The following is a 21,725-nucleotide window of genomic DNA, read 5'->3' on the forward strand; positions in this document are numbered from 1 at the left end:
ATGGGTGCTGGTTTAGATGGTGTTGGAATTCGGGTGTTGTTTTGTTTGACGTCTTGTCTTACAGGGATTCCAGTATGTTACCACCTTGGTTGTGGGAACACTCTCATCCAGTGTGGGATCCTGGTATTATCCTATGCAGTGCATTTGATTGGGCGATCCTTGATGTGTTGCTTCATTTCACACACCTAGGAGTGTATATTAGAGTGGCGCAACAGGAGTTTGTTCATTGCTTGTGGGCAAGCATCTCCGAGAGGGGAGGACTATCATGTCCCCTCTTTTAGCTCAGTCTAGTAGAGCCATGCGAGTCAGCTTATTATGGGGTCTTGTAGGCTGACAGGGTTGGATAGAGACCCAGTATGGTTATTTAGTGTTGGGGATTTGATGTTCTAGCAGTTATTGATTAGTTGGGAGTCGTTCCTTGTTTTTAGGAGGCAGTTCCTACTTTTTAGGAGGTATGATCTTGCCCAGGGTTGGGTCTCCATGAGATTACTCTTCGAGTTCAGTTTCAGAGGGATAGGGCTTGTTTCCTAAATTTTAGGAGCATCCCTCGATTTGAGGGATGAGACTGCCAGTGAATCCTTGATTTTCGACTTCAGTCATAGATAGGTGATAGGATGATTTTATGGTTTGTGATGTCAGTTGGGCATTTTGTGGCTATTTGGGTTATATTTTTAATATTTCCTAAGTTAGCGTTTAATAATTAAATAAGGTTAAGTTATAGCCATTTTGGAGTAATAAGGGGTTTTTGGCCTCATCTGGATTGCTTATCCCTTGGTGTAATAGCTCATTGGAAAGGTCTTGAACTTTTTAAAATATTTCTCTTTTGACTCAGAGCATTTTGGTGAACGGATTTCTTTCTATTGGGAAAAAGGTCATTTTCTGGATACTTGGCCACTTTAAAAATGAGAAATATATTATTTCATAACCCAATGCCACATGGAGACACTTTTAGCTTTTTGAGCTAAGTTTGGTGGGTTATAAGGAGATGAAGACAAAGTTTGAAGGTATTATTGACATATTACATCTTGGATTTGTGATTTGGGCTCTGATTGAGCTTTCAGCACTTGGGACGCCAACCCCACTTGCTTTGCTTGTTTGGGAAGTAGCCCCCAAAACAGTGGTTTGGATTTGTTGCAGTTAGAGGCGTCTTGGAGATTGTGCATTGTTTCTTCAGGGGAACGCAGTATTGAGTCGGAGTTTTAGTTGGGGTTTGGACATTTTATCCACGTGTGGACACTTTGCAGCTGTACGGTCGTGCCTAGTAGCCATATTCTTTCCCACATGCAGAAAGGTTATTTTCTGGATACTTGACCACTTTAAAAATGAGAAATATATTATTTCATAACCCAACGCCACATGGAGACACTTTTAGGGTTTTGGGCTAAGTTTGGTGGATTATAAGGAGATGAAGACAAAGTTCGAAGGTATTATTGACATATTACATCTTGGATTTGCGATTTGGACTCTGATTGAGCTTTCAGCACTTGGGATGCCAACCCCACTTGCTTTGCTTGTTTGGGACGTAGCCCCCAAAACAGTGGTTTGGATTTGTTGTAGTCAGAGGTGTCTTGGAGATTGTGCAATGTTTCTTCAGGGGAACGCAGTATTGAGTCAAAGTTTTAGCTGGGGTTTGGACATTTTATCCACGTGTGGGCACTTTGCAGCTGTACGGCCACGCCTGACAGCCATATTCTTTCCCACGTGCAACACTTGAAGAGCTGGAATCTGGCCATAACTTCTTTCTCGGCTCATATTTCTCATTCACGCCTTCAGGTTGGCTTTGTCTTTGGTTGTATTCATTTGGATATGATTATTAATCTTCATCCGATTACTTATTAGGCGTATATTCAAGAAAATTTGCTTGAAGCAACTTTGTTTTAAATATATTTGGAATACATTTTCAGAACTGGTTCATGTTATCGTACTTCTGTTATTACTTATTGAAAATCATAAAAAATACAAAAAACCCTTCTGCAACTTCTATCTAGCTCTGCAAGAAAATTTTAATAAACAGAGAAAACAAATTTAAGAATATAAATTTACAGCAGATTAGCAGAAGAGATCCATCAAGGATCTTTCAACAGTGATACTGATAAATTTTAACTAACTTGAAGGTTAGCCAAAACGTACCAGTTTGGCTCTAAGTCCTGTTGTACTTCTATATGGTAAAATCTTTACAATTAGGGCACAAAGACTCCTAAAAGTAAGAACAATCTAACTATTTTGCAAATCAAGATGAAAATACAAGCTACAGACAAAGATTCTAGCTATGGATTTTCACAATTACTCCTGGTCAAAGCTCGGGCTTCAATTGTTTCTCAACTCTTTTCTATCAATTACAAGATACAATATCAATAACAAAAGATAGTACGAATCAAAGATAACTTGAATGAATTATCGACAAAGCTTACAATTCATACAAGCAACCATTTCGCTTAATCAAAGTTAAGTCTCAAATGCTCCTTTGTATTCACTTTCTCACAAAATAATGCTAACACAAACAAAGTTCTGCTGACACAATTTCTTCAGAGCTCTCTTGCATAAAGATAATGATGATTTTACAATCAGGGGGGCACTTCTTTATATAGGCAAAGAAGTTGAGAAAAAGGGGGAGGAAAAGTTGGAGCAACTCAACCAACTTTGACCAAGTCTAACTACAGAAACTAAAGGGTTACATGCAACTCGCATTACATATTTTGCATACATGCAATTTGCATTACATGCAATTACACTTTTTCATGTAATCCATTTCTAAACAACTATGAAATAGAAATTATACAACAATCTTAGAGATTGCTTCTTAATGCCTTGAATTTTACAATGATGTCATGCACTGTGGGAAGATCAGCAATCTCCATGGTCTTTGATATGGCTTCGACTCTCACTGCATTCTCATATGCTGATTGAATAACTTTGGAATTTATTGTTGTATTATCTAACAAGTGTTTTGTCAAGGATTTGTACAAAACCAACTTGTTCATTGTGTGCGAACTAAAATCTTCGGAATCTACATCAGCATTGATCCTGATTGTATATTCTAAATTCACTCTCTCTGTTGCCAAAAGATTACCAAGATTGTCAGTAACACGGCATCCCAATTGCTCCAAATCACAAGTAAGGCTTGTTTCAACTACTTGACAATCTTCAAGAGCCACTTGCAATTTTGTGATCAACTTTCCTAAGGTCTCTTCCTTGTAACCAATGAATCCTTGAAATCTGAAAAACATTTCACATGATGGAAGAACGTCACATGAGACCATAGCATCTAGATTAAATTTAATCATTTCATCCCAATCCTCAAGGATTTTATTTAAGTTATCTGCCTCTTGAGTCAAAGAAGAAATTAAGCTTAGTTCTATTTTGTTCATCTCTTTAACGCGCCTTAGAACTGCAAGTGTTTCTGTGATGGCTTGAACTCCTTCAGCAATGATTTCCTATATCCAAAACTTAGCAGCTTCAATCAACCTTCTCTCTTTAGATGTTTGTGATGCAACAACAACATTTTGAGAAGATTGCTTCTAGATGACCTCATTCAAACGAGCTACTTCCTGTTTCAACTGATTCTTCTTTTCCCAAAGCTCATGATTGCTTTTTGATACATTTGCCAATGCATCACGAGCATCTTGTAAAGAACTCAAACGAGATTGCTTTCCAACTTCAATCTTAGTAAATTTATAATCAGAGCTAGTAAGCTCTTCAACGGGTTTATCTACTAAGGGCTCAACAACCTCAACATACTTGGTTTTGTCAGAATCAACCAAAATTTTAGAAACAATCTTGTCTTTTAGAGATTTGGATTTAGTCTTCTTCATAGGAAGATTGTCAGGAGGAACAACCACCTTCCTTCTCTTTGTTGTTATTCTACTCAACTATGTAGGTAGGTTGAAACTTTCATTTGTAGAAGCAAGCACAATGGAGACCATTGGCATTGATCCAGATTGTATATCTGTAGTGACTGAACAGGATTCAGTTTGCACTGCTGTAGGCATAAGAACATGTTGTGAAGATTCTGTCATGAAAAGTTCAAATCCTGTCAAAGATGTATCAAGTTGAGAAACTTGACCACTAGTAAGAGTTGGAAAATCTTCAAACACATTTGCTGAGTGTTCAAATTGATCATGTGCAGGAACACGAGGAGTAGCAGATGAAATCGGAAGAGTCATGGTGTTAACTTCCGAGACTGGAATGGAGTGAGTGAAAACAATAGAAAATGAATCTACATCATCATCAACCTCATACAAAAAGGGCTCTTCATGTGGAGAAGATGTGCAAGCTCGTGCAGGCTTGGGAGGAGATGTGATTCTAATTTCTCCTTCTTCATCTGAATCTTCTTTCTCGGATTCTGTTTCCAATTCTTCTTCTGATTTTGTCATTGATTCTTGAATTGGTTCAGGAACTTGAGATGATTTAGTTCATTTTCCGCCCTTTAATTTGAATTTGATAGTACTCTTGATATTTGAAGATGAAGCACCATCTTTCCTTGTAATTTCTAGTTGTGACTTCCTGCTAGGAGGACCAAAACTTCCACAATCTAGACTTATCTTAGGATTTACTCTTTTTAGGCCTTTACTTTTCAACCACTTGTTAGTGTTTGCTAAGATGGATTGAAACTTGCCCATAATAGATGTACCTTCTTTTTGTTGCCATTGAATAGGAAAAGGGCACATTTTATCAAAATCGTCTTGATGAAATTCCGGATCAAGGATGTTACCATCATCTTCAACTTGAAAATCTGGAGGGATTTCCAACATATTAAGATCGATTATTTGTTGCAAGGTTAACCTGCAATAATCCACTTCATAATATTAAGCTTTGTTCTCATGTCAATCCAAATATCTTCAATGCGATGAACATGAGTATAGGCCCTCTTTATCTTAGAGTTCATCTCTCAATAATCAAAATCAAATCTAGCCTTGAACCTCTTCAATGTAATCAGTTGCAACTTTGCTTCCATATTCTTCGCTTGAGGCATAGAAACAATTGAATAATTGCCAATAGTTAAAGGTCAAGCTGAGGTGATGCCAAATTTGGGCCTATGTGATTGATGTTGATCATTTTGCACGTCCATGAGTTGTCTGGCTAACTCCATTAGAATGATTCGATCTGTAGCATACCTAGGTAAGGTATACGGCTCTTCTTTGAAATATCCAACTCTCAAATATGTGAAAGTGGGAAATTGAAGAAAAATGCAGCTGTACTGGTTTACCTTTTCCCATGCTGCATCAGATACTCTTTTGATACACAACTGTTTGTCGAACAGACACCTGTAATGTCCAAAGAAGGCATCTTGGACTCTTCTGTAATGGTATTTACTGTTAGCCAAAGTGATTTGGTCATAGTGTTTCCAAATAGGTACTTGAAGACAATCACCTTTGGTGGAAAGACCCGAAAAAGATCCCATAGCAGCAGCAATGTGAACTAGATATGAATTCATGTAAAAAAGTACTGATGTTCCTACATTACATATCTGCTGATAGAGCGCAGTATTGATAAGCTCTCCCCAAAAGATGTGTTCTTTGTTCTCTATGATTTGAAACATAAATTTATACATCCATGGCTCAAAATCGGAAGAATCCTTAAGACCACAGATCCTGCTGAGAAGGATGATGAGATCCTTGTATTCTTGTTTAAAATTGGACCGATGAAGAGTCTTTGGCCACCTGGAAAAATTGCTTCTTTTGTTGTCTAACCAGTAAAGGTTGACATAGTTCTGGTAATTGCTTTTTTGTTCATTCCAGCAAGCTAATGACGATTCTTTGGTCAAATCAACACATTCTGATTTTCGAGGAACTTTGAAGATTTGTTCAATCACTTCAGGATCAAGGCTAATGATAACCTTGCCGTTAGCGTCTTTAATATTCCTTGTCTTTGGAGTGAAGTGCCAAGCACATCCATAAACAAAATTAGGTTCTATGGCCACCATGGGAAATGTAGAAACCAAATGGATGTTGCTTCTTTTAATATGTTTCATCTCATGTGTAGTTGGAGCTTCAATCCTTTGTAGAAAATTAGCTACATCTACGTGACCAATCTTGGTGTCTAGCACGTTATCAAGAACAGATGTAATTGAAGAAGGAACTGCATGAGCCAATTCTTTGTCAGATTGGTATTTCATCTTACCTTTGGATTTGGAAGGTGAAGACATTTCTTGTGCTCATACTGCAACACAAAAATCCCCAAACACAAATACATCATTAGAAGGAATCTCCATGCAAGTGAATTCCAGAGCAGCAGTGAAGATTCAAAAAGGAATGACTTTCAAATAAAAAGCATATGCATATGCAATGGAATGAAAAGTGAAAGGGATAAACAGATGTCGTTGGTAGAAACTGTGTAGTAGCCGACGGGTCCCTTCGGAAAGGTTCTTGTTATGTAGCCGACAGGTCCCTTCGGGAAGTTCTTGTTATGTAGCAGATGGGCCCTTTGGTAATTGTCATGTAGCCGACAGACCCTTTCGGAAAGGTTCTTCGGAAAGTATTTATACTCCCTTTGGGAAGCATTGTAATCATCATATATCATCGAGCATAATGTAATGTTTGGCATATGCGAATAATATAAGGAGTTCTGCTATTCATATCTATTGTCTGTGCGTTGATTTCTTTACCCAGTATGGTAAAACAATGAAATGCGGAATGAAATGAAATGAAAGTGTGGATATGGAAAATGAAATGAAATGGAATGAAAATGTGCAAAGGTGAAACACATGGAAATGCGTGCAAAGTGAAAGTCGCTGATTTCAAAAGTGACTTAAAGTTTTCAAGGCATTATTGAATGAAACATGCATACATGTAAATGCAATATGTAACGGAAAATGGAAAGTGAAATGAGGTGTAAGTGCGAATGAAAGGTACACTTTACGTGTATATGTAGATGCGAATGAAGGGTAACATGTAAAATATAATATGAGGTGGAAACATGTATGGAAACATGTACTTATTCATGTAAGTGCGAATGCGTATATGAAGATGGAAATGAAGCAATGGAGGTGAGATAATGAATTATATAGTCACTTTTGGAGGAAGAAGTCAAAGTACACGGAAAGTGAAAATGACATTTTTTTTTTTGTCTTTTCAAAATATGACTTTTGATCAAAATCAGACCTTTTGAATGCAATTACACATAAGTCATTTTGTGTAATCGTGTCATGCGAATGGAAGCGAAAAATGAGATGGATGAAAATGGAAACGGAAAATGGGATCACGTGTGTGCAGATGGCGAATGAGGTGAAAAACATGTAATCGCATTTGTCGGACGAAATGTGAGATGTAATGACATGGAAACGGAATGTGAAAAATAATAATGCTTTCGCATGTAATGAAGGGAAAACAAGTTTTTTCCCAAAAACTTGCAAGTTCTCCAAATGGAGAAAAATCGGCAAACAAGCACACAAAACCAAAACAAAAGAAAAAACATACCTTTGAAAACAACTCAAAACATGCCAAGATGCAATGCACTTCAAAGATGAAATTCGAATTTGGAACTTGGGGAAGAACCAAAAACATCAAAATGAAGGAGAAATTCATTTTTAAAGGAAAAATGCACATTCTAAGACAAAGATTTTTACAAATGGCAACCATTCAACGATTTCATGCATAAAATCAGCAAAGATAAGCATGAATTAATTTGTAAGAAAGAAGAGGTCCACTTACATGAAGAATACGTGCAAAAAATGAAGGAAAATATGCTCTTTGTTTGAAATCTTCTTCAAAAATGGTGAGAACTTTTCAAATCTTGTAAATTCGAATGATGAAGGGCAGCAAACAAGGAGATTAGTTTGCAAGATGCCAAAACGTGCCCTAAATCTTCTCCAACTTCCAACTTTTTAAAGATTGCATGTTCTTGAGACGTTTTTGCGAAAACAAGCAAAAAACGTGATCTTCCAAGTAAAACGATTTGATGCTTTAACACCAAAATGATGATCTTCAAGCAATGTAATCAGCAAATAGGGCCAAAACGATTTGATTCCATACAAAAACGTGATCAAACTTTGCAGATTTATGGAGTTTTATGCAAATTCGTGCCCTAAATTGGAAGTTTTATACAAGCTTTTGGGTGCAATAAACTGATTTTTGATGAGGGCAAAATGATCACCACTCCAAATCATTTTGAATGCAAGTGATTTCATCCAAATCCATGGAGAAAATCAAAAGTTATGATCAAAATTGGAGGTTTTTGGAGCAAGAACATGTTTTCTTCACACAATAAGACATTTTTATGTTCATTACATATTTTAAAACATGTTGGAAGGCAAAATTGGACCTTTTAGAGTCCATTGCATGTTTTAAAATATGTCTTGAGACATAATCTCACTTTTTGAGACTCATTGCATATTTTAAAATGTGTAAGACTCTAAAATCTCACTTTTTGGAGTCACTTACATATTTTATAAACATGTCTCACCTTTTTGATGCACAAGCATAAAAACTCAACTTCTCATGTCATTGCATAAAAAAGGTCCACTTCAACAAGTTTTTGATGTAATGGCATGAAAAATGCCCTCAGAGTGAGTTTTTATGTGCAATAGCATGAAAAGTTTCCACTTTTCATAGTTTTTTACATGCATATGCACATAAAATGTCCACTTTGAGGATTTTAAGTTATGTATTTCACTTATTTTTATAAAAATGTCAACAATATGGGTCAAAAATAACATTTATGCATTATATTAATCAATATAATTCATAAACATTAAGTTAAGGTGACATTTATATAAGTATTTGATTTAAAAATAAAAAATTTAAAAAGTAACTATATAGTTCTATAGTCATTTTAAGTGAAAAATTAAAAAGTAACTCAACTTAAAATTATAACATAAAGTGCACTATAGTCATTTTAAGTTATAAATTTAAATGAAAAGTAACTTCAAAACATAACAAAAAGTGAGTAAATGTTATATTTTTGAAAAAGTGAATGTCAAAATGAAAATATAACATCATTTTTTTAATTCGTGCTGTTGCACCTAAAATGTCCACTTTTGAGGCACTAAAATGACCATATTTTTTGACTGACAACTCCGATTGAACCCTAGGTTAGACCGAAACGAAGGGGAAAGCGAAAGGCATGACATGAGCAAATCCGAAGGACCAAAAACAAGCAAACGCAAACGCAAAAAAAAAGAACGGATTGTGAAGGCTTCAAAAATCAAGCAAAGGCTCGATAGAAAGCAAAACAAAAACAAATTGACGAAGGCCTTCAGTAAAACAATTTGATATTCAAATTGAAATGGATCAGTCGATCAACATTAAACAATTGAATATCAAATTCAAGCTTAGAGAAACGTGAAACTAGCTTGGAAAAGTTTCATGCTATTATCAACATTTTGTGGTGACAAAATGCAAGACAACAGGGTGGTGAGGATTTGTAATGTCCCAATCTTCATAAGTGTCTTAATTAGGTAAATTAATTTAGTGGTCCAAAAATTTAAATATTATAAGGACTTATTTAATTAATTAATTTACTTATTAAATAAAAAGGGGGGGACCAAATCAATAAAATAATAAATTTAATAAAATAATGTTGGCTTCTTGTAAATCTCTAGATGCTTCTTGGTTGCCTTTATAATGAAATGGATGGGCATTGTAAATCATCATGAAATTATTTTACTCTTCTTGTATTTTCGAAAGTTGAAGGTAGTTCACATGCCATTTTGGAGGTGCAACATCCCCCCTATTCTGTATTTACTGTTTCGTTGGGAATAACTCCTCACCCTAGTCTACCGTTGGAGATATCACTTCAAATATTTCATTTTGTACTTCATTGTTAGATCTATCTCTACTGTGTGGAAATATGATTAAAAATATCTAGCTCTTGGCTATTCAATTTTGTTGGTGTATACTCTATGTTGACGATTCATTCTTGTATCTATAATAATTTTATGATGGAGTAATAATCTATGATTAGAGTGGAACATTACCTTTGTGAATCAAAGGGTGCCTAGTGCAGTTGATTGACGACCTTAGGTGCCCTTGGGTGCTTCCCTCAAATATTTTTCTTGGGTACTCGCCCTCGGGTACTTTCTCTTAGGTGCTTCTCTCGGGTACTTCCCCCTAGTGCTTCCTTCAGGTATTTTCCGTCGGTGCTTTCCCTCGGGTACTTCCCTTGGGTATATTCCCTTGGGTCACAGTGGTATGTGATGTGTGGTTAAAAATTCAGGTACTGTGCGCTTTGGTACATAAAACACAGATAGGTGCCTCCTACAAGGAGTATGAGGTAGTCCCATATTGCTGTCACCATATGTAGACCCATAAACATATGGCTGGTATAGTGGACTGAAAACCTTTCCTTTTCTAACACCCACCCCCCCTGGTGTGAACATGTAGAGAAAGATCATCACACAACTTGTAAACATAATCATATGCCTATGCATACTTTTAGGCCTGCATAGTGCTAATGATCAACTATATACGAGAATCTATACCACTTTCACTTCTAGTGAACTTATCACCGACCAACCATACATCCAAGAAGTTTGATAGTTAGAAGATCTCTGTAGCCAATTGCTCCTATACAATTGTTTACAATATTGATGATGTCCACATTCTCCACCTTAGCACTCTTAACTACAATGAACCAACTCTTGTGGCAAATGATCTTGATTCAAATGAAAGTCTCTCTTCTTTTATGAATTTAAATAGGCTTACCACAAACCTTGATGTGAACAAGAACTCATCGACTGTCCACCTCGTGTGGTTTTCTGGATCCTCCCACAAACCCTTTCAAGGTCCATGAATTGACTTACTCTAGTGATTTTGTTCCCCACTATGCTTATATGTTAGGGATGTTATATAGAAATCAACATACATATCACAAATTTGAAAAACCCATACTAGACAAAATAGAACATTGGGTATATTATTCCCCCCCACAATGTGAAATTCCACTTATTTACAAAATTGGAAACTCTAAAAAGCAAATAATATCATGCTTGATACTAGGAAATAAACTGTCACCAAAGCTTATGTACGACCCCATCATTGGTGATTGACGAGAGGAAGCAAATGTCCTCCAACCTCCTATGCCTCCATCCTCTAATTGTTTTGATTTAGGGAGCATATGCCTTCTCACTCTCTTCACATATAGGGTGGTCAGTAGCCACCCCATTAAGGCACTCGTCAGCATCATCTGCAGCCAATGCCTTCCTGGTATTTAGCTTGCCATCAAGGAGATCCTTGGCACATTGAGTGTGCTTCATAGCAATGTGCCCCTTCTTGCAACGATAGCATAAAATCTTATCCTTGAAAAAACGGTTTCCCTTGGATTTAGAAAAACTAGATTTGAAGGAATGGTTATGCTTGTTTGTACCAAAGATTGCAGCTTCCTCTAAAACTGGTTGCCTTTTCTTAGCTCCTTGATCAATTAGAGTAGATATTGTACCATCTAGATTAGCATTTACTTTGTTTATTGTGAATACAATATTGCTATAACTAGTTGACATGCTATTTAACAAAATAGCTTTAGCATCATCATTATTGACTGTAGCATTTATCCTAGCTAGTTTATTCAATCAGGAACAAAACATACTGATATGTTGACCAATATTATCACCTTACCATTTTTAGCCCAAACCATTTCTTCTTTAAGTTTGTTTTTGTGCTCATTGTTTGGGATCCAAACAAAGAATTCAAACCATCACATACTTCCTTTGAAGTCTTTTTAAAGCTGGTATGCCTCTGACAATCCAAAACCAATCAAAGCTATTGCCCTTCTATCCTTTGCAGTCCACTTTGCGATTTCATCAGCCTTAGTCGGCTTTGTTGTTGCTCCACTTACCACATCCCACAGATCCATTTCAATAAGGATCAACTGTAACATGATCTACCAGGTGTGACACTCTGAACCTTAAAATATTTTTATCGATACACCATTTTTCTCCATTTAAAAAAAAATACTATTTGACCACCTTGAATCTAAATAATATTAAAGTTATCATATTCCATCAATAATGCACTTATCATTAATAATATTGAAGTTGTCATATATCACTAATTTAAACGAGTTGGCCCATCATTAACTTCAAAATATTATTGTTGATGTTTGGTAGCTTTAGTAGGATAAACCTGTGATATATATACATTAAGATTGTTATTATATTAATTATATTAATAAATAGACATGTCCCAAGGAGGGACATGACAACTCTTGGTTTACTCATACAAATACAAGAGGTCACTGCCATTTGGAAAACACATACCAAAGACGGCAGTGCAATTACATTTGCAGCGATCCTCATTTATCAACATGATATCAGAGCAGGCTGCAAATGCATTAAAAAGATAAGGAAGTACAATTAGTGGGCCAGTAGACAATATTGAGCATTCTAATAAAGAAGGCGACATTGCAAATAAATTCTGACTTGAAAAAGGGTGGTTAGTAATAAGGGATCCAAATTGGCAGATATATGTGAGGCGGAGTATTTATTAAAGGAGAACAGACTCTCCATGTAATAACTATTATGCAATTTGTCGACCATAGCTGAATACGACAAATAAGGGAGTACTTAGCAGTGAAGAGAGAGATCAAACACCATATGAAGCAGCGGATAACAATAGGTCCTTTACATGGCATCGATGAAGTATTAATGATGCACTTAATAATAAGCAGCATAAGGTGTAGTAATTGTATTAGAGTTAAGAGGACAATGAACAGAGAAAATATTGGTTCATGCCAGCACACAGGGTAGCCAAATACCATTTCTTGCACGTGTTCTGGACAAAGAAATATTATTCACAAGGACACCACACTGATTTGCTCCAAATTGTGGTTATATGTGGGAGGATATGATATGTTCCCCTGTTGACATTGTACACAACAATGTGCGAGCATATGCACACTCATTCCTCCTTACAAACAACCCATGCAGGGTGGATTTGTGTGTGTGTGAGATGGACTCCATGCACCAACAGGTAGTTCGTTTTTCCTCTGCCTGCGTGATTGGTAATTCAATGCACAATCCACATAATAATAAAGTCCATCCACACATGACAGAGAGAAAGTTTGAGCAGAATGACAACCATGGGAGACTGCAAGACAATCCATTGGATATTGACCAAGGGGAGTTAGCTGCTCACAACTTTGGCGGCTGTTTTGAAGACACAATCTGTAGTATGTATACAGAAAAGACATGCCAAATGAACATGGAATTTGAAATTGTAGTTGGTCTGATGTACAAAGCTGAACATAAGGGTGTTTCACTCATGATACCAAAATATATTGAAAACTTTCACTAAATGCAGTCGGCAAGTGTATTTCCACAACCGTCACCAATAGTCTCTACCAAAATCATCCATGCTTGTTTTGCCTTAACACATAAATATGCAAATGAGCCACGAAATTAATAACAATGTGGTCACGTGTAGTAAATAAGCACCGCCTAAAACCACTCGACGTGGTGGGAGGAATTAAAATCTCACCACCTCTTGCTCTGGAATAATAATCAAAATAGATGTAAGGATGGACATCGTATTGGTTGATGGTGTAAATACTTAGTGCCTCCAAACGTTTTTATATGGAAGGCATAAAAGTAAAGGTACAATCCTATGTGCCATCACGAGCAAAACATGACCAAATTCATCCATATCGACAGACAACATTGATCAGAGGAGAAGTGAGAAATATATAAGAAAGGGGACTAATATGGAGATGACATGGATTACCCAATGCAGTATTACGTTGTAAAAGGGAGGAGTTAACATAAGTCATCGCCGCTTTGATCTTGGTACGGTGAATAAAGGTAAGTAGAATTATGATAATGTTTATCTTTATTTAAGAATATAAATTGTTAGTGATTTTGTGAATTTTCTAATATTTCCATTAGGACTATAGAGGAAAAGAAATCCAATCATGATCATTGAATTTTAATATATGAAGTAATAGCATAAAATTCTTATAGATTAGGTATTGTACCCGACCTTATATAAATGGCTTTGTGCTAGTGTAAGATTTGGGGTCATCTTTATATAAATGACTAAATTGAGTATTATATTAGTCCCTCTCTTATTCTTTTATTTCAATATGTAGTATAAGATCTATTTCCCTTGATCTTCTTCGAGAATGTTATTGTAGGAAAAGGGAGATTGATTTCAGACTCAAAGGGATTCTGACACTTTTCAAAGGTGAAGGAGCTCAGAAGATTGATGTTCAGAGGGAGTCTGACACATTTGTCTGAGGAAACCCTTAGACGATATGTTTAACTTGACCTTTGAAGATCTTGATCATATCAAATTTAGATGGAGTATGACACTTCATCAAAGACAACTTTGGTTGAGGAGCTCAGATGATTGATTTTCAAAGGGAGTTCAAAAGTCCTTGTGTGTGATTGTATGACTTTGATGGGCCTATCCATTGTGTACATCATGAGGAAGTGACGAATTCCAAATGGTTATCACTTATATTTGCAGAAGTTATTGGTGACAATCTTACAATAACTTAATTTTCTATTATGATGGATATCTTATGATGTCTATGCAAATCATGATAGATTATACTTTGCATGGTGGATGTTTATATGGCAAGCATTATGAGAATACCTGTGCACATGCTTTATAAATATTTTTTGAGTACATGGTGAAGTTTATGCAAATTGATGTTCTGGAGGGCCATTACTCACAATACTTGGTGAATATCTTGCATCTCAACATTCTAGAAGGCCATTACCGAAAAAGTATTTGGTGAATGTCATGTGTTGATATTTTGGGAGACCAATACTCATAATATCAGATGTGATATCAAACCTGGCGAATATCATGTGTTGATATTCTGGGAGACCAATACTCACGATATCAGATGTGATATCAAACCTTTTGAGTACTTGGTGAATATCTTGTGTCAATATCCCGGAAGACCAATACTCATGATATCAAAATAGTGGAAATCTTCTGATCAAAGATTTCCTTTATGTGTCATTCCTAAGATTACCAATGGTGTAATATATGTTGTGTTTATCCTTTCTAGCTAAGAGGGAGAGTTGATGTTTGGTAGCTTTAGTAGGATAAACCTGTGATATTACACACACACACACACACACACACATCTGCAATGATCCTCATTTATCAACAATTATTAATGTCGAGAGGCATTCTACAATGGCAGAAAGGGTGGAGTGAGATGGTGTGAGTGTGTTAATGTTAACATTTACCTTTTTAGGTTAAATTTGAGAACCATTTACATGTCAAAATTTTAATATTTATTATAAACAAAATATACTTTTAAAAATAATTTAATAAACACCACATAACATTTTTGCTAAAATTATAAGCTTCGGAAATACAAATAATCAAAATTTTCAGAAATTAAAATAAAAAACTCAAGTCACTGCAAAAAAACAAATGGAAATATAAATATTTTAAATTTATATGTCTAGTAAATTTAATTTTAATCATTTTATAATAGATATTTCTCGGCATTTCTTTAGATAGATTTATGTAAGATATCTTTATTAGTTAGACACAACACAGTCACCTCTTAATGACATGACAATTAGCAATTTATAAAATGGACCTTGTGTGAAGCGGCAATGTGAGAGCTTGTGTATTTTTCCATAGTGTTGGGTGTCCTTGATATTACATGTGCTCGTGCTTAAGCTGTGTCGCTACAGACCTTGGACTAGTGTTCCAGACAATGTCACTGAGGCACTGGAGAAGTCTGCAAATGGTCATTAAGGCTTGCAGCACCGAGTTCTATATAATGCACATTAAAATCTATAGAATAAGATGATAATAAGAAAAGAGCAGCGATCTTCCTTTGAATTGGAGTCTGCAAAAAGAAATGATACTGGAGATACGATCAAATACTGTAACTTCAGTTGCGAAAAATTAGTGCATTTGGCTACCTTCACAAGCAATCATTCATCTCCTATAGATAGCAATGTAGACCTGCAAGAGTGACAATTACAATGCGCCACCCTCCATGGACAAAATACCAGAGGCTCCACACAGGTCTCCACAGAAGTGTAGAGATCAAGAATTCTATCCACATCCATGCCGTATCTTCTTAGTTCAGGCTGGTCAGAGGTCACAGTTTAGAAGCAAAGCATCCGTTTTTCTCCTATCACGAATTTGAAGAACCCACAAATTGTTTTCAGGGAGGAGAATCAGCTAGGAAATGTAGGCTGGTGTGTGTTTCACATTTGTGAGCTGAGGCTGCTGGAGACTATGCCATCATTGGCATTTCAATCCCGATCCAAGTGCCTTAGCCTATAATGACAACCCGAGACACTGAGCATTATTTCAGGGATTTTTGTAGAGGGAACTTGAAGAATTTGCACATTACAATGAAAAATAACTCAGTTTGATAAAATCTGTAAGAATTCTGTGATCCCTATTATGGTGCTGGCTCTTATACCATGTCAAAATTATTGCAGCGCCAGAAAAGCTTAATGATTAACAATATAGTACGCGCTTCATATTTTATTCAATATACTTCACATATTTATAGAATTTTGTAGATCCTGCATTAGCGGAAACCAATTATCAAAATATAATGAGTTGTTTGAACTTTGAACAATTCATTATATCGTAACAAACTAATTCTTTTGACACCTAGAATAGCTACATGAGTTGTTTCCATTACTCACTTTCATTCTATCATAACACAATTTTATTTTATGCAGCCTATGTGAACATTAACAATATATTTTCCAACAGAAAGAGAGTATGTGGCTACATCTGCGGATTCCAAATGAAAGAGGGCATTAAAAAAGCAAACATACAATGGTTCATGAATCATGTTAGCAACTTCCTTCCTTGTACTTGCTGGAAACACACACAAGGGGGAGAGAAGTACTCAAATGTCTTAGCTATGGAATGATAATGGAATGATCATAAGATAATGCTCAGCACTAAAAGAGAATTGATTACACGGATTCAAGGGATAGTATAAATTTTTAAATCATCATGGCAGTAGTTGCCCTGTATATGCCAAATTTCTTCTTCAATAACAGTTTCAAACTTAACTTTGATTCTTCATGGACTTTAATTCATTTCAAACTGGAAGAAACTGTTGAAGATGCCTTGTACCAAGTGTACAATTATAGTGTGTTTCTAAAGAGGGTTACTGACTTCTACTTGCCTAATATTCATATTGCAAAACATAGAAAAAGAATGAATTTTAATATGCCAAAAATCATAAAGCTTTTTTGACAGTACGTGTGGATTGGGATATGAATGGAAACTCATTTACTATAATGAAAACTTTTTTTCTTCATAAGGACCAACTGATGGAAGTAAAAAAAATTTGATTTCATGAATAATTCCATAAGTTACAAAGACTTTAAATATGAATTTCTTTGTCAATAATACATATATGCTCTCTGACAACTTAAATGAGAAGACTTAGAGTCATTTCTAGAGAATATGCTAAGTAGTCAATCCTGATTCTGGTTCGGATTTGGGATTTGGCAAAATTTTTTTGGTCTGGATCCTGATTCCGCAGGTAATGTATAGACATTTTCAAAAAATATAATATATGTATATGTATATGTATGCATACACGTAGATTCCATACATGAAGCATGTCAATGCTCATTCATCTTTAGTTAAGAAATTCAAAGTTCAAACATATAATGATAATAATAAGAAGTTAAAGACAAAGTCTCACAGGGATACCAATTTTGGTGCAACTGCAAACATCTCACAAGTCTCACCATTGGTACCTTCTTTTTCTGGTCACCATGTCATCAACACCTGTAAGTTGTCCTCATTCATTTCTGCAAAGATACACTCATGAATTTCCTTTGTCTATTTGATTGGTTCCAGCAGCTTCTCTTTGTTTAGATGCTCACCAAATCTAGACATTAGTGGTTATGTTTCCAAAGGCTTGATACAAATCCTTTTATTATCAGTAGTGCCAAAGGTTTCAGCAGTTAGCACAGATCAGCAGTTGGTCGCATGAACCATCATAATTTAGTCCATCGAGATCAGATAATCAATAGCTTATATTGGTTCAGATTCAGGTATCTCGGATGAGTTCTTAAAGTGAAAAAAATGTAAAAACATTGTTAAGGTGAGCTCCTTTTCCCATGCCCTCAGTGAAGGACCCACAGAGAATCTGGATTCCATTTCCTAACCTCTCTGGATCCAAGAGGGATTTATGAAGGATCCACATCTGGATTGCTTTGGAATCAGGATCTGGAGCTTTCCAGAGGGATTCGGTATCTTAGAGAATACACTCGTGTAATTGTGGAGGTCATAACTTAAAGCCGGTTCAGTAAAGTTTTCATTTACCATCAAAACTGTGTAAAGATTTAGAGTACAGGTTGTATCCTAAAAAGTAATGTTTGGTGTTTCCCATCAATTCAACTTCCTTTGCAAAAGTAGCTATGATGAAATTGGTTTTAACCAGAGAATTTATAATTATATTTGCAATTTTCTACTAGAAAATATTTTAGCTGTTTGTCTTTCATGTTTTTTTGTTGTACAGAATGTTTTGGCTCAGTTCTTCAAATAATGCTATAATTGGCATATTAGTACTAGTTATAATCCTTGGAAGCATTGTTGTTGCAGCGTGGAAAAAAGACATCTTCAAAATAATTAAAGATGAAGCTGGAGAGCCATTTGTTTTTATATTTATCTTACAAATTTTTATGCACATATTCCTTTTCCATCTTTTAGTTAGTAAGTTTGTTTAATCTTCTTTAAGAGTTTCTTTGTTTCAGGTTGGTGGTTGATAGAGAAACTGGAAAGCCAAAAGGTTATGGCTTTTGTGAGTATAGAGATGAGGAGACAGCAGCTAGTGCTCGCAGGAATCTCCAAGGCTATGAGGTTAATGGTCGCCAGTTACGTGTTGACTATGCTGAAAATGCCAAAGGTGTTGACAGGAACAGAGAGCAGGTAATATAGAGGCTCCAAGTTTGACAAGATTGATGGAAAACAAATCTGGGGTTCACTACATTTGAGTTCATGCATTTGTACTGTTCATATTTATATTGTCCGATTTAGAAGCAATTCATCGAGACCATGCACTTAACTATCTACACAGTGCAACTCGTTTGACACAGCTAGATTTTCAAATATCAAGTTTGCACAGGGTTTATTGTGTATGTTTCTCCATTTGAACAGCTCGACAACTGCCAGTCCAATGGGAGAAAATTCCCCTGTTCATTATCACTTGAACTGTTCTAAAGAATGATGATATAATAACTGTACATAGTCATATAATGATTATTTTTGTACAATTAATGTCTGGTAAACTTTTTAACGTGACCGGTGATGCTAGCATTACACATCCTCTGGCTCTACGTGAAACACTTTTGACCTGGAACTATGAACTAGTGACGCCACAAACAGGGGACCTCATCCCCACACTTCACATGTTCAATCTTGCGAGCTCATTGGCCCAGCAAAAGCACAATGCCTGCAAGCACAATGGCTCAGCAGGGGTTTGAACCTTGCTAGCCGCTCTATCAACGAAGTGTTAAAACTGTGACAGTACACGTCCAAAGACAATCATAATGATTATTAAAAGAACACTAAAACACAAATCTTTCTGTTTGTATTCAGAAATATATTACTGAAGCCTAAATAAACACTGTTATCATATTATATGCTTGTGGTAAGCACAATAGCACAGCATGATTTGGCTGTTTCCATTTTGGATTTAGATAATTGACAATCTCTTTAGCCATCCTTTTTAGGGTTATTGCACACTTGGGCTTTTTTATGAGCTTTATTCTTTATTTATTGGTCCAGCAAGCAAATGTCGAAAAGATACAGGACACGGCTTCTCACTGTTCAGAAAATAATATTAATGAAATGTCCTACTAACCTTTCTATATTTTTTATTATCACTTCGCTAAATAATCTTGGCAGATATAAGATGTGGGCTATAAAACATTAAGGGTTATTTATATAAGAAATAATTATTATGGTAAAAATGCAATTTACAAGGCTCCTGGCAGCATTTCTTAACTCATCAATTCATGATTTGTAATATATTCAGCCAGAGTTGCTGGAAACTCCTTTGTCCCTTCTTGGGCGCGTGTATCCCAGTATCCAATTTGGAAGTGTATCCAACACTCAATGAATCACACTAGCAATTTTTCAAAATTTGATTATCCACACAAATACAAGATCAAGCAATCAAGGATACAACAAGAATAAATGATTTGTGTTGAGACAACAAATGATTTACGTGGAAACCCTTGGGAAAATATTGCTTACGTTAGAAACTTTTTACAATGTTTGTACACATCAGCCCACAACAGACACCAATTCCCTTTGGATGATTCCTAGGTACTAACATATTGGAGATACCAATCCCCACAACTAAGCACCAACTTTGCAAGAGACTACAATCTCCTTGAATATGAGGCACCACCTCCAAAAGAATGATGTGATGAATATTTGACCTTCTTATTGAATCAGGCCCAACTTCTCTTCACAAATATGCTGAAATTTGTTTATTCAAATCTGCTTATAATCTTCAATAATTTTCTCATCACACTTCTTCAATAATTCACCTTCACAATCTGCTCATACATGTACCTTAGATCTGCCTTCTATACATTTAAATGCACCCCTTCACCCAAGGAGCCTAGTTTTTATATATATATATATATAATCCTATTTCAAGATTTTGCTGTAACAGCAAACCAATTCTTCGATCCGTATACTGAACCCAAACTCGAATCGGTAACTTAGATAAATAAAGGAAAAATTAAAGATCTTGATCACTAAAATATTGGGTTTCAAGAAGTACACTATATAAGCATTGAACAAAGAAATTTAGCAATGCTCTATATCTTCTATGGCATGTGATTTTGGTTTTCACTATTCTCTTTTTTGGACTTCATGCTCGTAGGAGAAATGAGTGGTTTTAGAGTAATGGAGTTTATATTAAGTGCTTAGGTTGTAAGTTTTTGTATTTCTTTTCTTTCATTTTTTGGCCAGGTCTATTGTTAGTATTTATTTAGGTACCTAGGTCATGGGTCCCTAGGCCTCATTTTAACCTCCTTGTCGTAGGATTCATCGAGTCTTGTAACATCGTTTAAACTTATTTAATACCTCAAGTTAAATTGAATTGAGTAATTATGTGAAGCTTTTTCTTTTTTTCTCAATGTTCATTAAAGTTAGCCCATCAAATCTTTGTTTATGGCTAAATATTGATCTTTACTTTAAATAGTAGAAGGTTGTGCCATTTTAGGCTTGAAATGTTTATTCTTTTTAATTTGAAATTCTTGTTGCAAGCCTTGATTGTTGATACTTTGGTGCTATGGATTTTAAGAAAAAATATAGTTAGATATTTGCATTTAAATTAAATTTAAATTTAGTGTGAAATCTTGTATAGTGTGCGTACTTGTAAATTTTGTTAGTTTTTTAGTTTGATTTCAAGGAGCTTCCCCCGCGAGTTGAAGAACATTTATACCATAAACTCTTCCATTTGTGTATTCTCAAAAAAGACAAATTAAAACACTAACAATATTTGGCTAAATGAGGCAAGAATAACATATAAGAAGATGAGCTTGCATCAAAAAATCTTAACTAAAGATTTATTCATTTTGGCTAAGAGGTATACACTAGATGATGAGGGTAAGGATTCCTAATATTTCCTTTTACATGTATTCTCAAGCACTTACAAGAAAAGGTTCATCTATACCAATCGTTCAAGATCTTATTGATGCTTTTATAGGAAATCAAGATCCAGGTAAAGAACCATGGTAGGCATTTGGTGGTAATGCCCTTAATTATGAGCCATCTACATTTTCATTATTGTGGGAAGCTACCATTGGTCGT

The 21,725-nt window shown here is 35.5% G+C and overlaps 1 protein-coding gene across 1 annotated transcript in view; it reads left to right on the forward strand.

The window, feature by feature from the left end:
* Positions 1 to 21,725, forward strand: part of CSTF64 (cleavage stimulating factor 64) — a 126,884-nt gene that overhangs the window by 21,213 nt on the left and 83,946 nt on the right. The window contains exon 3 of the mRNA XM_089829102.1: positions 18,650 to 18,824. Within this exon, the coding sequence (XP_089685228.1) occupies positions 18,650 to 18,824 (175 nt within the window). The remainder of the gene's footprint in view (positions 1 to 18,649; positions 18,825 to 21,725) is intronic.

This window comes from Cupressus sempervirens, chromosome 5 (genome assembly GCF_028749045.1).
Source record: "Cupressus sempervirens isolate cs-2001-9-10 chromosome 5, ASM2874904v1, whole genome shotgun sequence".
Classification (NCBI taxonomy): Eukaryota; Viridiplantae; Streptophyta; class Pinopsida; order Cupressales; family Cupressaceae; genus Cupressus; species Cupressus sempervirens.